This window comes from Erpetoichthys calabaricus, chromosome 11 (assembly GCF_900747795.2).
Source record: "Erpetoichthys calabaricus chromosome 11, fErpCal1.3, whole genome shotgun sequence".
NCBI lineage: Eukaryota > Metazoa > Chordata > Cladistia > Polypteriformes > Polypteridae > Erpetoichthys > Erpetoichthys calabaricus.
The window spans coordinates 52873661-52891481 of NC_041404.2; the positions used below are offsets into that span (position 1 = coordinate 52873661).

A 17821-nucleotide genomic window follows, 5' to 3' on the forward strand; every position below is an offset into this window, starting at 1 on the left:
TAAATTGGCCTCAAGTTCTCCACATGTCCACATGGATATCCCCCAGTTTCTTCCCATAGTTCCAAAGACATGCCGGTTGGGTGGACTGGTGATGCCTACATTGGCCCCCCTAATTTATTTGTGTGTATTAACTCTGTGATGGACCAGCACCCGATGCTTGCTTCTCTGCGACCCCACCTTGGATGATAAGGTACAAAAAAAAAAATGGATGGGTGTGGACAGCTTTCACAGGACACCAGCCTGGCAGTGGACACACTCCAATGCCCACACGCATTTTCACTCCTTTGGAAGACGAATGGATGGATTAAGGTGTGTATATTCTATGGGAGCCCCTTCTCGGTCAATGCTACGTACTAAAGCACTGTGCTGGGTCTAGAGATGTACTGGTGCCCATCCAACGGAACTGGATAAGCAGATTAGAAAACTAAAGGATGGGTGAATTTTTTGCCATTAACTTTATTCTTTCTCTGAATTGCATTTCTTGCGCTATGGCATCAGCAAAAAAAAAAACAAGCAGGGCACAACAATCTCAGACTGGCTTCATCCAATTCCAGTATGGCCAGAGGCTAAACTGGCAGCACTGGGCACAAGGCAGAAAGCAGTCCAAGATGGGGGTGCCAGTTCATTGCAGGGGCCACTGAAAGTACTGAGATCCCTTCACTTTTTGTACACTTTACTGTGTTGTAGATTCAATTTTAAATGAACACGTTTGACATTTTTGCCCATCAATTTACACTTAATAACCCATCATGACAAAGTGAACATGTTTTCAGATAAGCCTGCAAATTTAATCAAAAACTGAAATCTCTCGTTCATCGAATCATTCAGACTCTTTTGTTGTGGCCCTCCAAACTGTGCTCAGGTGCCTCTCGTTTGCTTTCATTCTCCTTGAGATGTTTCTAGAACTTGGTTGGAGTCCACCTGTGGCAAAGTGAAGCGATTGGATGTGCCCCTGTGTATAGAAGATCCTACAAATCACACCCCATGGCAGACCTCCATGACCAAATTGTGGGGAGTCACAGATCAGGACCAGGTAGGGGAAACCATTTCTAAAGCTTCAAGTGTTCACTGGAGCACAGTCTTCTTCTTCTACTACTTCCGGCTGCTCCCGTTAGGGGTTGCCACAGCGGATCATCTTCTTCCATATCTTTCTGTCCTCTGTATCTTGTTCTGTTACACCCATCACTTGCATGTCCTCTCTCACCACATCCATAAACCTTCTCTTAGGCCTTCCTCTTTTCCTCTTCCCTGGCAGCTCTATCCTTATCATCCTTCTCCCAATATACCCAGCATGTCTCCTCTGCACATGTCCAAACCAACGCAATCTCGCCTCTCTGACTTTGTCTCCCAACCGTCCAACTTGAGCTGACCCTCTAATGTCCTTATTTCTAATCCTATCCATCCTCGTCACACCCAATGCAAATCTTAGCATCTTTAACTCTGCCACCTCCAGCTCTGTCTCCTGCTTTCTGGTCAATGCCACTGTCTCCAGCCCATATAACATAGCTGGTCTCACTACCGTCCTGTAGACCTTCCCTTTCACTCTTGCTGATACCCATCTGTCACAAATTACTCCTGACACTCTTCTCCACCCATTCCACCCTGCCTGCACTCTCTTTTCACCTCTCTTCCACAATCCCTGTTACTCTGTCCTGTTGATTCCAAGTATTTATTTCTCTGGAGCACAGTGACCTCCATAATTGTGAAATGGAAGAAGTTTGGAACCACCAGGACTATTCTTAAGAGTTTGATATCCAGCCAAATGTAGCACCAGGGCAAGAAGGACATTGGTGAGGGAGGTGAGCAACAACCCAATATTCAGTCTAACACAACTTCAGAAGTCCTCTGTTGAGATGGGAGAACCAGTCTGAAGGCCAACCATTTCAGCAGCACTCCATCTAATCAGGCGTTCATGGCACAGTGGGCTAGACAGAAGCCACTTTTGAATTTAAAGGCATGATAATTTAAACTACTCGGAGAATATGAGGGAAAAAGATTATCCGGTGTGACCAAAACCAAGCCAGGAAGTCCAAGGAACTCTGTGTAGACCTCCATGATCAAATGGTGGTGAGGCGCATATCAAGGCAAAGGGGATAAAACTAATTCTAAAACTTGGGAGTGTTTCCAGGAGCACATTAACCTCCATAACTTTGAAACTGAAGATGTTCAGAACCACTGGGATTCTTCTTATAGTCTGGGCAAACGGAGTAACTGGGCAGGAAGAGCCTTGGTTAGGGAGACGAGCAAGAAGCCCAATGATTGCTTCAACAGAACTTCAGAAGTCACCTGCCGAGATGGGAGAAGCTGTTGAAAAGATGGCCACCTCAGAAGCACTCACTCCATCAATCGGGCACATGGTGTATGACAGCCCATTTGGAGTTTGCCAAACGGCATTTCAAGGACTCTGAGAGCAGGAGGAAGAAGATTCTCTGGTCCGATGAGACAAAAGTTGAACTCTTTGGGGAAGAAATAGCCAATGTCTGGTGAAGATCAGGGACCTGCTTAATATCATCTCTACAGTGAAGCCTGGTGTTGGCAGCATCATGCCATGGGGGTGCAGGGTAAAGAGAGAGAGAGAGAGAGACGGGTCAGAATTGAGGGAAGGATGAGTAAAGCCAAATCCAGTCAGGTCCTTGAGGAAAACCTTCTCCTGAGTGCACACCACCGCAGAGTGGGGTGACAGATCACCATTCAAGTGTAAACCCAAGACAATGGTGGAGTGGCCTCAGATCAAGTCTCTGAGTGTCCTCGAGTGTGTTGGGATGGAAGTGTAAAAGAGCAAGCAGCCCGACATCCAGATCATTTGGAGTGTGGGAAGTGGGCGGAGTTATCAGTATTTGAGGGGTGGAGAGTTCAGTACAGATTAGTCAGTCATTGGCCGATTTGGATGATAGTTATGTTCTCTAATGAGCTGAAAGAAGCGCCTTGTAAGTTAATAGTAAAGTTCCTTGGAGCATTCAAGCTTTGTGCATCATTCCTTGCTGTAAACGAGGACAAAGGAACTCGGGAACAGGGTTTAACCCCAGAACACGATGCTATGGCCCTGAAGCTTCACAAGCACTGGCCACACTGAAGGAGAAGCTCCCCTGTGCCATCCTGACTACAGTCTGGAGACATTCAGGAAAGGTAGCAAGTGTCTGAGCCAAAGCCCCCCTCCAGCACACACTGCGGAGAGACCTGAAGATGGCAGTTTACAGATGCTTCACAAAAAAATCTAACAGGGCATGAGAGGAGCTGCCAGGAAGAATAAGATAAACTGCCTGATACCAGGTGTGCAAAGCTTGTAGAGACTTTCCAAAGAAGATTTGCAGCTCAGCCCAACATCCAGATCATTCTGAGTGTGGGAAGTGGGCGGAGTTATCAGTATTTGAGGGGTGGAGAGTTCAGTATAGATTAGTCAGTCATTGGCTGATTCGGATGCCTGTTATGTTCGCTGTTGAGTTGAAAGTAGTGCCTTGTAAATTAATAATAAAGTTCCTTGGAGCATTCAAGCTTTGTGCATCATTCCCTGCTGTAAACGAGGACAAAGGAACTCAGGAACAGGGTTTAACCCCAGAACACGATGCTATGGCCCTGAAGCTTCACAACCACTGGACACACTGAAGGAGAAGCTCCCCTGCGCCATCCTGACTACAGTCTGGAGACATTCAGGAAAGGTAGCAAGTGTCTGAGCCAAAGCCCCCCTCCAGCACACACTGCGGAGAGACCTGAAGATGGCAGTTTACAGATGCTTCACAAAAAAATCTAACAGGGCATGAGAGGAGCTGCCAGGAAGAATAAGATAAACTGCCTGATACCAGGTGTGCAAAGCTTGTAGAGACTTACCAAAGAAGATTTGCAGCTCAGCCCAACATCCAGATCATTCTGAGTGTGGGAAGTGGGCGGAGTAATCAGTATTTGAGGGGTGGAGAGTTCAATACAGATTAGTCAGTCATTGGCCGATTTGGATGACAGTTGTGTTCTCTGTTGAGCTGAAAGAAGCGCCTTGTAAGTTAATAATAAAGTTCTTTGGAGCATTCAAGCCTTGTGCATCATACCCTGCTGTAAACGAGGACAAAGGAACTCAGGAACAGGGTTTAACCCCAGAGCACGACACTCTGGCCATGAAGCTTCACACCCACTGGACACACTGAAGGAGAAGCTCCTCTGCGCCATCGCAACTACAGTCTGGAGACATTCAGGAAAGGTAACAAGTGTCTCAGCCAAAACCCCCTTACCACCCGGGCACATATGCGGGGAGACCTGAAGGTGGCAGTTTACAGAATGCTTCACATTCAGTCTAACGGGGCTTGAGAGGATCTGCCAGGAAAAATGAGAAACTGCTCAAGTCCAGGTGGGCAAAGCTTGCAGGGACACATCATGAAGCTTCAAGATGGAATTCCTTCCAAAGGAGCTTCTGCACAGTTCTGAAATAATGGCTTTTACAGACACTTCACATTCAATCTAACGGGGCTTGAGAGGAGCTCCCAGGAAAAAAAACAAACTGCCCAAATCCAGGTGTGCAAAGCTTGTAGAGACAAAGCCAAGAAGACTCACAGCTGTAATTCCTTCCAAAGGAGCTTCCATACAGTGCTAATGAATGGTCTGAATACTTCAATGAATTAGGGATTTCAGTTTATGATTTTTAAATAAATTTGCAAGAAAAATCAAACAGCAAGTCCAAGATTATGGAAGAATATTTCAGACAAAATTAAAAACATATATACTCAAATAAATAAAAGTACAGTGAAACATGAAAATAAATAAAGCAAATGTGCATGAAGAGTGAGCGGTAATTTTTGAAAAACGTTTTTGTTGGTTATTTATTTAAAATGACAGTCAGTCATTGTCCAACCCGCTATATCCTAACACAGGGTCACGGGGGTCTGCTGGAGCCAATCCCAGCAAGCACTGGGCGCAAGGCAGGAATTAATCCCGGGCAGGGTACCAGCCCACCACAGGGCACGCACACACACACGGGACAATTTAGGATCGCCAATGCACCTAACCTGCATGTCTTTGGACTGTGGGAGGAAACCGGAGCACCCGGAGGAAACCCGAGTATTTAAAATGTGTCCACTATTATTCCAAACGCAATGTTAAACACGCCTTGAATTTAAAACTTTCACTCGTCAAAGTCGAGAGGACGAAACGTTTCAGCAGCTTTTAAGTTGTGACTGAATCAACCTTAGCCTTTATAACATTATCGAATACCACTTTTGGTGATGTTCTGCTATAATCTCTTTTCCACCATAAAATCAACCCGACTCACTCATTTCGGGTCACGAATTAATATCTGAGGGGAAGGGGTAGGAAAAACCAGGCGAACACGGGGAGAATGTGCGAAAAACTACCCGGGGTAGCACTCGAATCCTGGACGCACGTTCCTGGAAGAAGCAGCGAGGCGGACCTGGTCCAATTCCCTTGTGATATGGGAGGTTTCGCTGATTTTCATGAGCCCCAAATCGTATATAACTGTGCCCGGTGAGTTCCCTTGCGCTCCGTCGAGCTCTGCCGCTTTAACTGGATATGCTATAAAGATCATTAAAATCAGATTAAGAATAGCAACTACCTTGTCAACAGCCGGTCAACGTGCATAATGACAGTTAGTTGTCATCATTTTTTACTTCTGTAGTTTGACCCGCCGGTCTATTTTGTTGAGCGCATTCATACACTAATGTCTACAAACGATTTGTGAGAATACTGTTATCATTCACTCCTAACAAGGAGTTCCGACCAAACGAACACTGTCGATTGGCAGGTCAGAAATTGGGCGGTACTTAAAAAAAGAACAATTCATTGAAAGTATTGCAACAACTCGACGTAAAAATAATTACTCACAAAGAACACTTACCGGGTGGCTCGCTGATGGGCTAGTTCGAAGGGGGGAAAAAGTACGGAACGAACCTCTTCCCATTTCATAGCATCGCTAGGTTCTATTCATAATAACGCACGGGAGTCCGCACAAATATCTGAACACAGTTAATGAAGTCCACTGCCACCGGCTTCCGCTTATAAATAAGATTGAGTTGTAGATTCTAGGACGCTGCCAAGCGGTTTAATTGATCGTGGCCATATCAGAATAGAAAGGCTATGCGATCACCCTTATAGAACCATTAAAGACACTGTATATGCGGTTCTTCGGTTTGTCGATATTCCAGCTACAGCAGCACCGATTTACATCGGGCGAGGTCGCTTCATCACTTAAACAAAACTATTTTTTTTCTACCCGCCTATATCATGTTTATCACTATTAATAAAGTTGTACCTTGATTAGCAATTCTTGAACTTCTGGCATTTCTCCTCGGAGGGATATAAACTGGAGCAGCCAGATGATCTTAACGCCGTGTCCGTTTGCCTATTGGCTACAGCAATCCACGACTCTTAAAGGGATACAAACCATGTAGTGGCACCTTATTGGCTCAGCCGGCCAACAGATAATGTAGTACTGTATTTTCAGCTAAATGCGTGCAAGACGGCCAACAGATAACGTAGTACCGTATTTTTTAGTAAATGAGTGCAAGACGGCCATCAGATAACGTAGTACCGTACTTTCAGTAAATGCGTGCAAGCCGGCCAACAGATAACGTAGTACCGTATTTTCTGCTAAATGCGTGCAAGACGGCAAACATATAATGTAGTACCGAATTTTCATTCAAATGCGCGGAAGAACACCCACCCACTTATTTTGTTACACAGGCAACATAGAGCGATTACCACTGCAGAACTAAATACTGCTAAAACGAATTAAAGGTTTTGCGTACTGATGTTAAATCTAACAACCAGCAAATAAAAATTTAGCAGCGATCTTCTAAAACAACAAACAAAAAAGGAAAAAAAAATGGTATGTATTTAGAATATAAAGTTTGTAAAGTTTCTTTTTTCTCGCCAGTTATAATAAAGTCATTAGTAGCAAAGAGAATAACAAATCGGAAAATCGCTTTTATACTGATGCAAAGGCTGGAGTCATTCCATACATTCTGCTCAATGGTACTGGTATAAGGCATGGACCACTAAACGGATGGATACGTCTTCATTATCATACTGGTTGCTTTTTTTTTTTTTTTCTTTTCGAAGCTGATTATCTATTATAACGTCACGGTGCACTGGTGCCTGTCACACTAGTACTGGGAACAAAGAGGAGACTGCTGCAAGGCGCAGTCGCGACCACTCACACTGCGCCAATTTAAGTCAAATTCACAAAGTCAGTTTTTAAACAAAATAATAGTTACTAATTCATTTACGACTTATTTGGCGATTTTTTTTCATGCCACCGTATTTACCCGGTTTTTTCCCTCTGTCATCCAAAGACACCCCTTAAGCTGATGCCACCCTCTGTGACACCATTGAATAAACCTTTAGTTCTTGGCAATCTTCTGTACAGAATAATTATTCTGGGAAAAAAATTATACACACACACTTTAAACAAACTTGATATTCTAAATAGATGAGATTTCCTTATTTTAATTAGAAAAACTGTATGCTAAATTCTTATTTGTGGATTGTTAGATTTAGTGTAGGAGCGGCACGGTGGCATAGTGGTAGCGCTGCTGCCTTGCAGTTAGGAGACCTGGGTTCACTTCCCGGGTCCTCCCTGCGTGGAGTTTGCATGTTCTCCCCGTGTCTGCGTGGGTTTTCTCCCACAGTCCAAAGACATGCAGATTAGGTGGATTGGCGATTCTCAATTGGCCCTACTGTGTGCTTGGTGTGTGTGTCCTGCAGTGGGCTGGCACCCTGCCTGGGATTGGTTCCTGCCTTGTGCCCTGTGTTGGCTGGGATTGGCTCCAACAGACCCCCGTGACCCTGTGTTTGGATTTAGCGGGTTGGAAAATGGATGGATGGATAGATTTAGTCTCAACATGCAAACCTTTCATTTTTGCAGTCTTCATATCTCTAGTGATAATCACTGGATGTAGTCAGGGGAAAAAAAATTCACATACACACACACACAACTATCCATCCATCCATCCATTTTCCAACCCGCTGAATCCTAACTACAGGGTCACGGGGGTCTGCTGGAGCCAATCCCAGCCAACACAGGGCACAAGGCAGGAACCAATCCTGGGCAGGGTGCCAACCCACCGCAGCATATACAACTACTAAATTTTTTAAAAAAATCAGTCAATGCAAGCAGTAACAGACATTGAAAAACATTAGCAATGCCTTGACTGTATTTTAAAATCAATGTAATGTCTTAAAAAAAAAAAAAATACCAGTTTCTATCAATACATACATAGCTGGGGGTCTCCAAAATTGACTGGAATTTCGAGCGTGTATATCTATATACAATACACACACAAACCAATAAACCAGCAGCTGTAAACTGAAACAGCACATCTACTATTCTGTACCACTGCCCTCTAGCTTATATTATTCTCTGTATATTGACAAAGTGCAAATTGATCAGTCATTGGCAAAGGCCACATCCCCAAACAACCAGCAACAACCTCAGCAATGGTAGACATCAGAAATGGGCTTTGTGAATGACATTGAACCTCGTTAAGGCATCACTCTCACCAGCCAAGGAAAAAATTGATGTAGACAGTGAAGTGTAGCCACACAGATCTAAGATCCTTGTGTAGTTTCGCTTCTCTTGATATGCATTAGAATCCTTACAGCAATCTTATTTGACCAGCAGTGTAGTGCTATCAGATCTATACAGAAACTGGTCAGGCTGACCAACCAATCTCACAAAAACCGACAGCCCTGAAAATAAAGGTGCCAAAGTGGTTCTTCAGAGGGATGCCACACGGATGGTTACCAAAAGAACTGTAAGGTTCTAGAAATAACTTACTTCATTAGATCCTGAACAGGTTCCATAAATAACCATGAATGGATAAAGATTTGTGAAACATCCAGGAATCACAATTTTAAAAGGGCTCCTGCCACACACACACACACACACACACACACAATGGAACAGGTTATGTTTAGTTAGTGTTGTACTAAGTAGTCTATGATAAATTGAAAAAGTTCCTAAATAATCTGTAAAGTCCAAAGAATCAATTTCACATGCTTTTTGTCAGAGTTTTCTTGGTTGACGCTATTGTGTAGAGCTTAAAATGTCTTAAATCCCATATTTTTGGCCTTCATGTTACACCGCCTTTTATGCCTGTGTGCTCTGGCAGCAAGACAGAGAGAGAAATAGAACAAAGAGGAGAGAGCTCCTCTTTAAATCAACAATGTATTATAGATAAAAATCCCAGTGAATGCTGGTCACAAACCAATACAACTTGATAATGCTGGATGTCTAGTTTCAGATGACACAATAGCTTGTAGTTACATTTGATTCCTCCTGGTCAGCTCATTATCTGCAAGTCTCAATATGGTTACTGACACAGAGTTGACATCTCTTCATGAAGGAATGGTGGAAGATTTCGGGATGTTATGTCTTATCTTCATGGTAAGAGACAGAGCATGCTTCTGCAGGTCTCCCTCTTTAGTGCCTGTCTGCAGCTCCTGCCACTCGCATACCCCTAAACATTACCCAAGGCCATTCACCACTGAAACGGCTCTGGCGCAACCCAATTCCCAGTTAAACAACTTTATGGTATGGGAATCGCGAATGAAACATCTCATGCAAGCTCAACCCCACAATCTAGTATTTTCTGTAGTGCCAAACAAGTATGAAAGGAAACAATTCAAACTTGTTGAATCCAAATCCAGTCACTGGGGCTGAACTGAAATCTATCCTGGTGACATTGGGCACAAAGCAGGGATATACCCTGGCCAAGGAAACAGTTCTTTGCAGAGCCCACACACCCTCTCATAAAGCCAAATTAAAGTTTGGCAATCAATCCAAGGCGCAAGTTTAACATTTTAAAGACAGTGAAATGATACAAAAAAAAAGATTAGGAGAAACATACTTAAGATTTGAAAACCGTACCTCAGCATATAATATTACCTTTGCCTTACAAACATAACGCAACAGAAGAGATTTGTCAAATGAAAGCAGACTATTCAGTCCATCAAACCAGTTTGCTTAGCTGCTAGTTAAACTGTTCCAATCTCATCTAGATTTTTCAAAAAGGTTGTCAAGGTTTTGGATTTCAACATTGGGTCTCGCCAGTTTGTTTCAGAGTTGTACTGTCTTGTTTGTTTTCCACTTGTGAAAAACAAACTTCCAGTTCCAAAAATGAGATGTCAAGCTGAGGCCTTTCATTGTGCCTAACTGAACTTTGACTACTCTGCCTCCTAGAAAAACTTTTTCACCTCATAATACAGCGTGAGATTCTACAAGAAGTTAAAGGACAATGAAATCTGAAAAGGTTCTCATTAAATTCCATACACAAACAGCATTAACATACACATACACCAACCTACACATTTTTATAATGTACAAAATTGTGAAAATCAAGAATTAAATGAATGCAGAAACATTTTTAAGCTTGCTTAATCCAGTTTGGAATTGGAACAGTGGTTGAGGTTGGGACCTAAACCAGCAACACTGGGAGAGCAAGGGAGGAACCAATCTGGGTCCACTCGCACATCAACTGGAAAACAAATGGCTGATCTAAATAAAGAGCTGTTTTAGTTTCAAACAGTATAAATATAAATTGCAAAATTTATTGAATATATTAAAAAAAAAAAAAAAAGATGGGAAGAGGCGGTTATCATACATTAGCAGCTACAGTATAGACAAAACAGGACTTTGCATTACTATGCAAAATTTACTTTGTTTTAAAAATATTAAAAATGAATTTTTCAAAATAACAAAATTAGAAAAAAATTAAACGTGTCTTTGAACCATATGTATTAATAAAGTAAAACAGAAAAAGTTGTTCACTTATATATGGATTAAAATGCATTTTCTGCTCATATAGTCAATGCTCTTCTGATAAAATCAAAGTCCACATTTTTTTTTTATTATATATAAACCAAAACACCAGGACCGATCCATAAGGTTCAGCATACAATCCGGTTTCCTGAAATATAAAAAGACAGTTTAAATTGCAGCATTTAACACAAAATCATCTTACATTTTCTTTTGAATTCATAGGAACCCTAAATGTTATAAATATAGTAAGATGAAAGCTCACAAAAATCAGAACAAATAATTAATATACAAATACATAAAACAGAAAAAGGTTTTAAACATTTAAAGTTTCATTGAAAAAATTAATGAATCGATACACAGTACAATAAACAGATTTAAACACTTATTTTTTAGCTTACACATAAATATCATTTGACCAAATAGGTTCATTATGCACAATCCTACTTGTTATGGAGCATCGACATCCCTTATGAAGTATTCTGGAGTTGCTCAAGACCACTGCCTCAGTCACACACTACACACACACACTCATGATGACTTCACAGTCAAATAAAAAACACAAGGAAGTCCACTCTCTATGCTCTTCTCCATGCTGCAGTCAATAATAAATATTGACAATTTACTGGTAATCAGATTGTGTTTTCTTCATTCAAATATGTAACATATGTAGATAATACTTTTTAAGAAAAAGACTCTGCTGTCTGAGCCCTCCCTCCATTACACAGTATTTAAGCACTGGAAGACAGTAGATATTTTCAGCCTTAAGAGATCTTATTTTGATAACAGGTTTGCACCTTTTGATCAATTCTGTTTGAAATATGCAACTTTAATAACACCTACAGTATGTTTCTACTTATAAGTTGATTTCTTCTTGCCTGAAGAAGGGGCCTGAGTTGCCTCGAAAGCTTGCATATTGTAATCATTTTAGTTAGCCAATAAAAGGTGTCATTTTGCTTGACTTTTCTCTACATTCATAATGGCTAACACGGTACAACACCCTAGTACTACTTATAAGTTAGAAACTTTGCAAAAAAAAAAAAAAATCTGCAGAACTTCCCTAATCCTCCAATGCTCACACTCGAAAACACTAATGAAAAGAATACGGGTATCATGTCCAAACTATCAATTACCATGGTGTTGAGCGCAGAGTACCTTTAGCAATGCTGGGAAAGAGACCTCTCTATCATTATTTCAGACAATGAGTAGAATACGACAATTCACAACACTTATTCTCCAACAATTTGTGTAAAGCACACTATAATTCAGCTGAAAATGGTACGTTGGGCACCTCTCTCCAGACTGAAATTATCTAAAATATATCTGAGATTGGACTCCAAATTCTGAAGGATGCCAGTTAGCTCCAGTCTCACTGTGTTTTGGGGCTATTCAAAATTAAAACCCTTTTGGGGAAAGATTTACTCATCAGATACAGACACTTTCTTACAGTGTTGATTTATTTCAGAAACGTTTAGACCATCTAATGAGACACTTATCTCCTACACTGCATTGTTAGCACATCAACTATGTTCAACTGGAAGACTCCTAATGCACTCTCCATAACAATGGAGAAATGATATACAGTATAATCTAAAATTAGAAAAAAAATTGCATAGAACTGCGGAGAGCTTCTTGAGAACTTAGCATGAATTCATCAATATTATTCTAAAAGAAATCTGCTGAGCTCCTACTACCATCTCTGCTAAACTATTTTATTTTAATTAATATGGGTGTATAGCACAGTGGGCCTCTTCATATTACTAATTAGTCCCCGGTTTTGGGTCAAGGTAGTGGTTTAGTGTGGGTTATGATTGCAGAAACAATTAAGAATTGTAATGTATGGAATTAACTGTATTTGACTGAGCACACTTTTTAAATCTTAACTTTGTTTCAATGAAACTTGTGCTTGAATGTCATATTAAAACATCTACTTTTAAGTACATGTTTTTTTTTTTTTATATTTTTATTTTATTAATTTTCATTGTAATCATTCCATACAAACAGATCCATTTATAACCCAACAAATTTGAAAAGAAATCAAACCCCACCCCTGAGAAGGAGAGCTTAGCTAAAGGAAAATTTCTTTAAGCTTTTTAATAAGGCAACATTAGACAAAAGAAGGGGAGAAGTAAATATCTATATAAATAAGAGATGGAGAAGGGAGTTAAATACAATAATAGTTAATTCTCTTATTCTAAAATAATATTGATTAAATCCTGCCAAGTTTTGAAAAAATTTTGTACAGATCCTCTAACTGAAAATTTGATTTTTTCCAATTTCAAATAATATAAAACATCAGTTTCCCACTGACTTATAAGAGGAGAATTAGGATTCTTCCAATTTAACAAAATAAGTCTGCGTGCCAAGAGTGTAGTGAATGCAATCACCGTTTGTTTGTCCTTCTCCAATTCAAGTCCATCTGGAAGGACACCAAACACAGCTGTTAGTGGGTTAGGAGGGATTGTGATACTAAGGCTGTCTGAGAGGCACTTAAAAATTTTTGTCCAAAATGTTAGTTTGGTGCAGGCCCAGAACATGTGACCCAGTGAGGCAGGAGCTTGGTTGCAGCGCTCGCAGGTTGGATCCTGGCCTGGAAACATTTTGGACAGTTTTAAGTGAGACAGATGAGCTCGATATATAATTTTTAGTTGAATAATTCTATGCTTTGCGCATATAGAACTCGAGTGAATTCTCCGCTTTGCTACCTTCCACTCCTTTTCTGATACATTGATTAAGAGATCTTCTTCCCAATGTCCTCTTGGATCTTTGAAAGGTAGGGACTCTAATAAGATTTTATATATTGCGGAAATAGTGTTTGTTTCCTCGGAATTGAGCAGTATTTTTTCCAGCATTGTGGAGGGTGCAAGGTGGGGGAAATCGGGCAATTTCTGTTTAACAAAATTTCTAATTTGAAGATAGTAAAAGAAATGTGTAGCTGGGAGGTTAAATTTTGAACGTAATTGTTCAAAAGATGTAAATATGTTGTCTATATAAAGATCTCTGAGCATTTTAATCCCAAAACTTTTCCAGGTATTAAAAACTGGATATACTTGCGAAGGTTGAAAGAGGTGGTTCCCTTGCAAAGGTGCCACTGATAAAAGATTTTCCATCTTAAAATGCTTCCTAATTTGGTTCCATATTCTGAGTGAGTAAAGCACAATTGGGTTATTAGTATATTTGCGATAACTTTCATTTATTGGAGAGCAAAGCAGGGAATATAAAGAAGTACTACAGGATTTTACTTCTATTGCAGACCAAGCCTGTGTATGTGCATTTATTTGTGTCCAGGTTTTTATGGCTTGTATGTTTGCTGCCCAGTAATAAAACTGAAAATTAGGTAAAGCCATGCCACCTTCTGCCTGAGGTCTTTGTAGGGTCGCTCTTCGGATACGTGGGTGTTTTGAGTTCCAAATGAATGAGGTTATTATTGAATCTAACTGTTTAAAAAACGATTTATTGATATATATTGAAATGTTTTGAAATAAAAAGAGAAGTTTAGGAAGGATATTCATCTTAACACTGTTGATTCTTCCGGCTAGAGTGAGATGAAGGGTTGACCATCTATGCAAGTCTTGCTTAATTTTTTCCATACAGACGCCAAAATTTTGTTGATAAAGAGCTTTATGTTTACATGTGATATTTACCCCTAGGTATTTAAACTGATCTGCTATGGTAAAAGGTAGGGTGTCTAATTTAATATTATATGCTTGTGAGTTCACTGGAAAGAGTATACTTTTATTCAGATTAATTCTAAGACCAGATATCTTTTGAAATTCTGTTAGTGCTGTTAAAACAGCAGGGACAGTGTTTTCTGGGTCCGATATATATAAGACCATATCATCTGCATATAGAGAAGTTTTCTGTTCCAGTCCTTCTCTGACAATCCCCTTTATCTGATGAGAATTTCGGCAGTGAACCGCCAGTGGTTCAATAGCGATTGCAAACAACAGTGGCGACAAGGGACATCCTTGTCTGGTACCACGTTCTAGTTTAAAGTAGTCTGAGCAAATTTTATTAATACAAACTGAAGCTTCTGGACTGGTATACAGTAGTTTTTTGAACAAATATATAAAAAAAATGACCACTTTCTTAGAGTGATTAATAAAAATGTACACATCACAACACTATTCATAAGAGTTAAAGATTCACAGACTGGGCTAGTTGAATTGCTTTGTACTTTATATTTGCTTTTGAATATCAGAGAGAGTCAAGATGAAAGTTTCACCTTTCAAAAATTACTTAAAAACCAATCATCATCAAGTAGAATTTTTCACATTTGATATTGCAAATAACACTACATATCTGCAGTATGGCACACTTATTTGCTTGCCATCTCTGTTCTCTTTTCATCCTCTTGGATCTATGCATCTGTTTTTTCTCCAGCACCTTTCTTCTCTTTATTCCCCAATTTTCTACCTGCTCTACTTGTAACCTGCCAGGAGATTTTCATTCCCCATCTCATCTCTCTATAGCTGTGCTACATTCTTGGTTTAAAAAAAACACTAATGTTAAAAATAAACTATTTATCCAAATGATTTAGAGTAATACAATTATGCATATTTGTATATTACACATTTCATATTTATATGACTAGCTTGTATTCCGTTACATTAACTATACATAAATTAACTGTATGCAATGCATATTACTATCTAGTCTGTTTATTGTTAATATACCATTAAGTGCTATTTATTATAATTCCACAGGAGAGTATTCCACTTGAGCACTATATAAGAATGACCTGAATTTGAAAATGTTTCTATTCAACATCTTCAATAACTCCACAGCAGTATATCAACTTGGAAAATGTGGAAACAGTAAAGTATTATTTCTATGTTTAAACGAAAAACAAAAATTATGTAAATAAACACTGCACAAGGTTTAAAATATAAGTAGATTTTCTGGAAAGTTGGCTGGGAAAGTTAAACAAAAAATTATCCTGAAGAGAATTCATTTTGGATGAACAGAATCTAGTATCAATGCCATCCTTAACATGTTAGGTAAGGCTTTCATACAATGTCAACACTATCAAAAAAGTGCTATACAGTGATCTCTCGCTATATCGCGCTTCGCCTTTCGCGGCTTCACTCCATCACGGATTTTATATGTAAGCATATTTAAATATATATCGCGGATTTTTTGCTGGTTCGCGGATTTCTGCGGACAATGGGTCTTTTAATTTCTGGTACATGCTTCCTCAGTTGGTTTGCCCAGTTGATTTCATACAAGGGACGCTATTGGCAGATGGCTGAGAAGCTACCCAACTTACTTTTCTCTTTCTCTCTTGCGCTGACTTTCTCTGATCCTGACGTAGGGGGATTGAGCAGGGGGGCTGTTCGCACACCTAGACGATACGGACGCTCGTCTAAAAATGCTGAAAGATTATCTTCATGTTGCTATCTTTTGTGCAGCTGCTTCCTGAAACGACATGCTAAACGGTGCTTCGCATACTTAAAAGCTCGAAGGGCACGTATTGATTTTTGACTGAAAAACAAACTCTCTCTCTCTCTCTCCCTGCTCCTGACGGAGGGGGTGTGAGCTGCCGCCTTCAACAGCTTTGTGCTGCGGTGCTTCGCATACTTAAAAGCCAAACAGCCCTATTGATTTGTTTGCTAGAGATTGTTTTCTCTATCTCTCTGACATTATCTGCTCCTGACGCGCACTCCTTTGAAGAGGAAGATATGTTTGCATTCTTTTAATTGAGACAGAACTGTCATCTCTGTCTTGTCATGGAGCACAGTTTAAACTTTTGAAAAAGAGACAAATGTTTGTTTGCAGTGTTTGAATAACGTTCCTGTCTCTCTACAACCTCCTGTGTTTCTGCGCAAATCTGTGACCCAAGCATGACAATATAAAAATAACCATTTAAACATATGGTTTCTACTTCGCGGATTTTCTTATTTCGCGGGTGGCTCTGGAACGCAACCCCCGCGATGGAGGAGGGATTACTGTATGCCAAGATTATACAATTTATATGGGCAGCAGAGTATTGACAAAGGCAGCCACAACAACTATCATATGCAGAAGCAACATTTTAGAACACTAAAGTTTTTTTAGGGCGGCACGGTGGCGCAGTAGGTAGCACTGCTGCCTCACAGTTAGAAGACCTGGGTTCGCTTCCTGGAGTTTGCATGTTCTCCCCGTGTCTGTGTGGGTTTCCTCCTGGCGCTCCGGTTTCCTCCCACAGTCCAAAGACATGCTGGTTAGGTGGATTGGCGATTCTAAATTGGCCCTAGTGTGTGCTTGGTGTGTGGGTGTGTTTGTGTGTGTCCTACGGTGGGTTGGCACCCTGCCCGGGATTGGTTCCTGCCTTGTGCCCTGTGTTGGTTGGGATTGGCTCCAGCAGACCCCTCCGTGACCCTGTGTTCAGATTCAGTGGGTTGGAAAATGGATGGCTGGAAAGTTTTATTAAAAAAAAAAAAAAAAAAAAATACCACACACACGCAACCAAATATCACCCCTTCCCTTCCCTGCAGTTGCCATGGCTAAGAATAACAAAGCCAACCCTTTGAAAAGCGGCCCAAATGATATTGCACATGAAAATTTGATAAGGAGGCCAGCCTTACTTCCAAAGCAAACAGATAGTCTATAGCAGCAAATAGCAATATTGATTCATATCTTTCTGACAGCATCCGCTACTTAGAATTAACAGTACTGTGAAATAAAATACAACACAGCATTACGTCTCCAGATAACATTGCCAGAAGGAAGTGGACCTAAAGCGCACTTTAAAGATTGGAATTAAAAAAAAAATAAAATAACAAAAAAAAAAACCCTTCGATATAAAAAGAAGATGAATAAAACCACCACTTTGGATGTTGACTTCACATTCCAGCTCCATCTGCTTATATCCTAAGAAGGTTGAGCAGAAGTTTCCCCTCAGCCTGTATATATCAGCTTACACAGAATATTATTTAATTAGCTTGTTTATTTAAGTTTACTGCTTTGTGACAGTCCTCGTATTCCCTTATGTTAAAATAACTAGCTGAGTAATGGACTGCAGAAATAAAAGGACTACAGTTACCTTGCATAGCAAGAGAGGCATTAAATAGGAGGTGCAAAAAAAGT

The 17821-nt window shown here is 40.3% G+C and overlaps 2 protein-coding genes across 2 annotated transcripts in view; both read right to left on the minus strand.

Annotated features, from left to right (window-relative positions):
* Positions 1-6366, minus strand: part of mat2b (methionine adenosyltransferase II, beta) — a 59327-nt gene extending 52961 nt beyond the window's left edge. Inside the window, exon 1 of the mRNA XM_051934226.1 lies at positions 6248-6366. Within this exon, the coding sequence (XP_051790186.1) occupies positions 6248-6277 (30 nt within the window). The 5' untranslated portion in view covers positions 6278-6366. The remainder of the gene's footprint in view (positions 1-6247) is intronic.
* A 4222-nt stretch (positions 6367-10588) lies between these two features.
* hmmr (hyaluronan-mediated motility receptor (RHAMM)) overlaps positions 10589-17821 on the minus strand; it is a 43924-nt gene continuing 36691 nt past the window's right edge. The window contains exon 22 of the mRNA XM_028813085.2: positions 10589-10904. Within this exon, the coding sequence (XP_028668918.2) occupies positions 10885-10904 (20 nt within the window). The 3' untranslated portion in view covers positions 10589-10884. The remainder of the gene's footprint in view (positions 10905-17821) is intronic.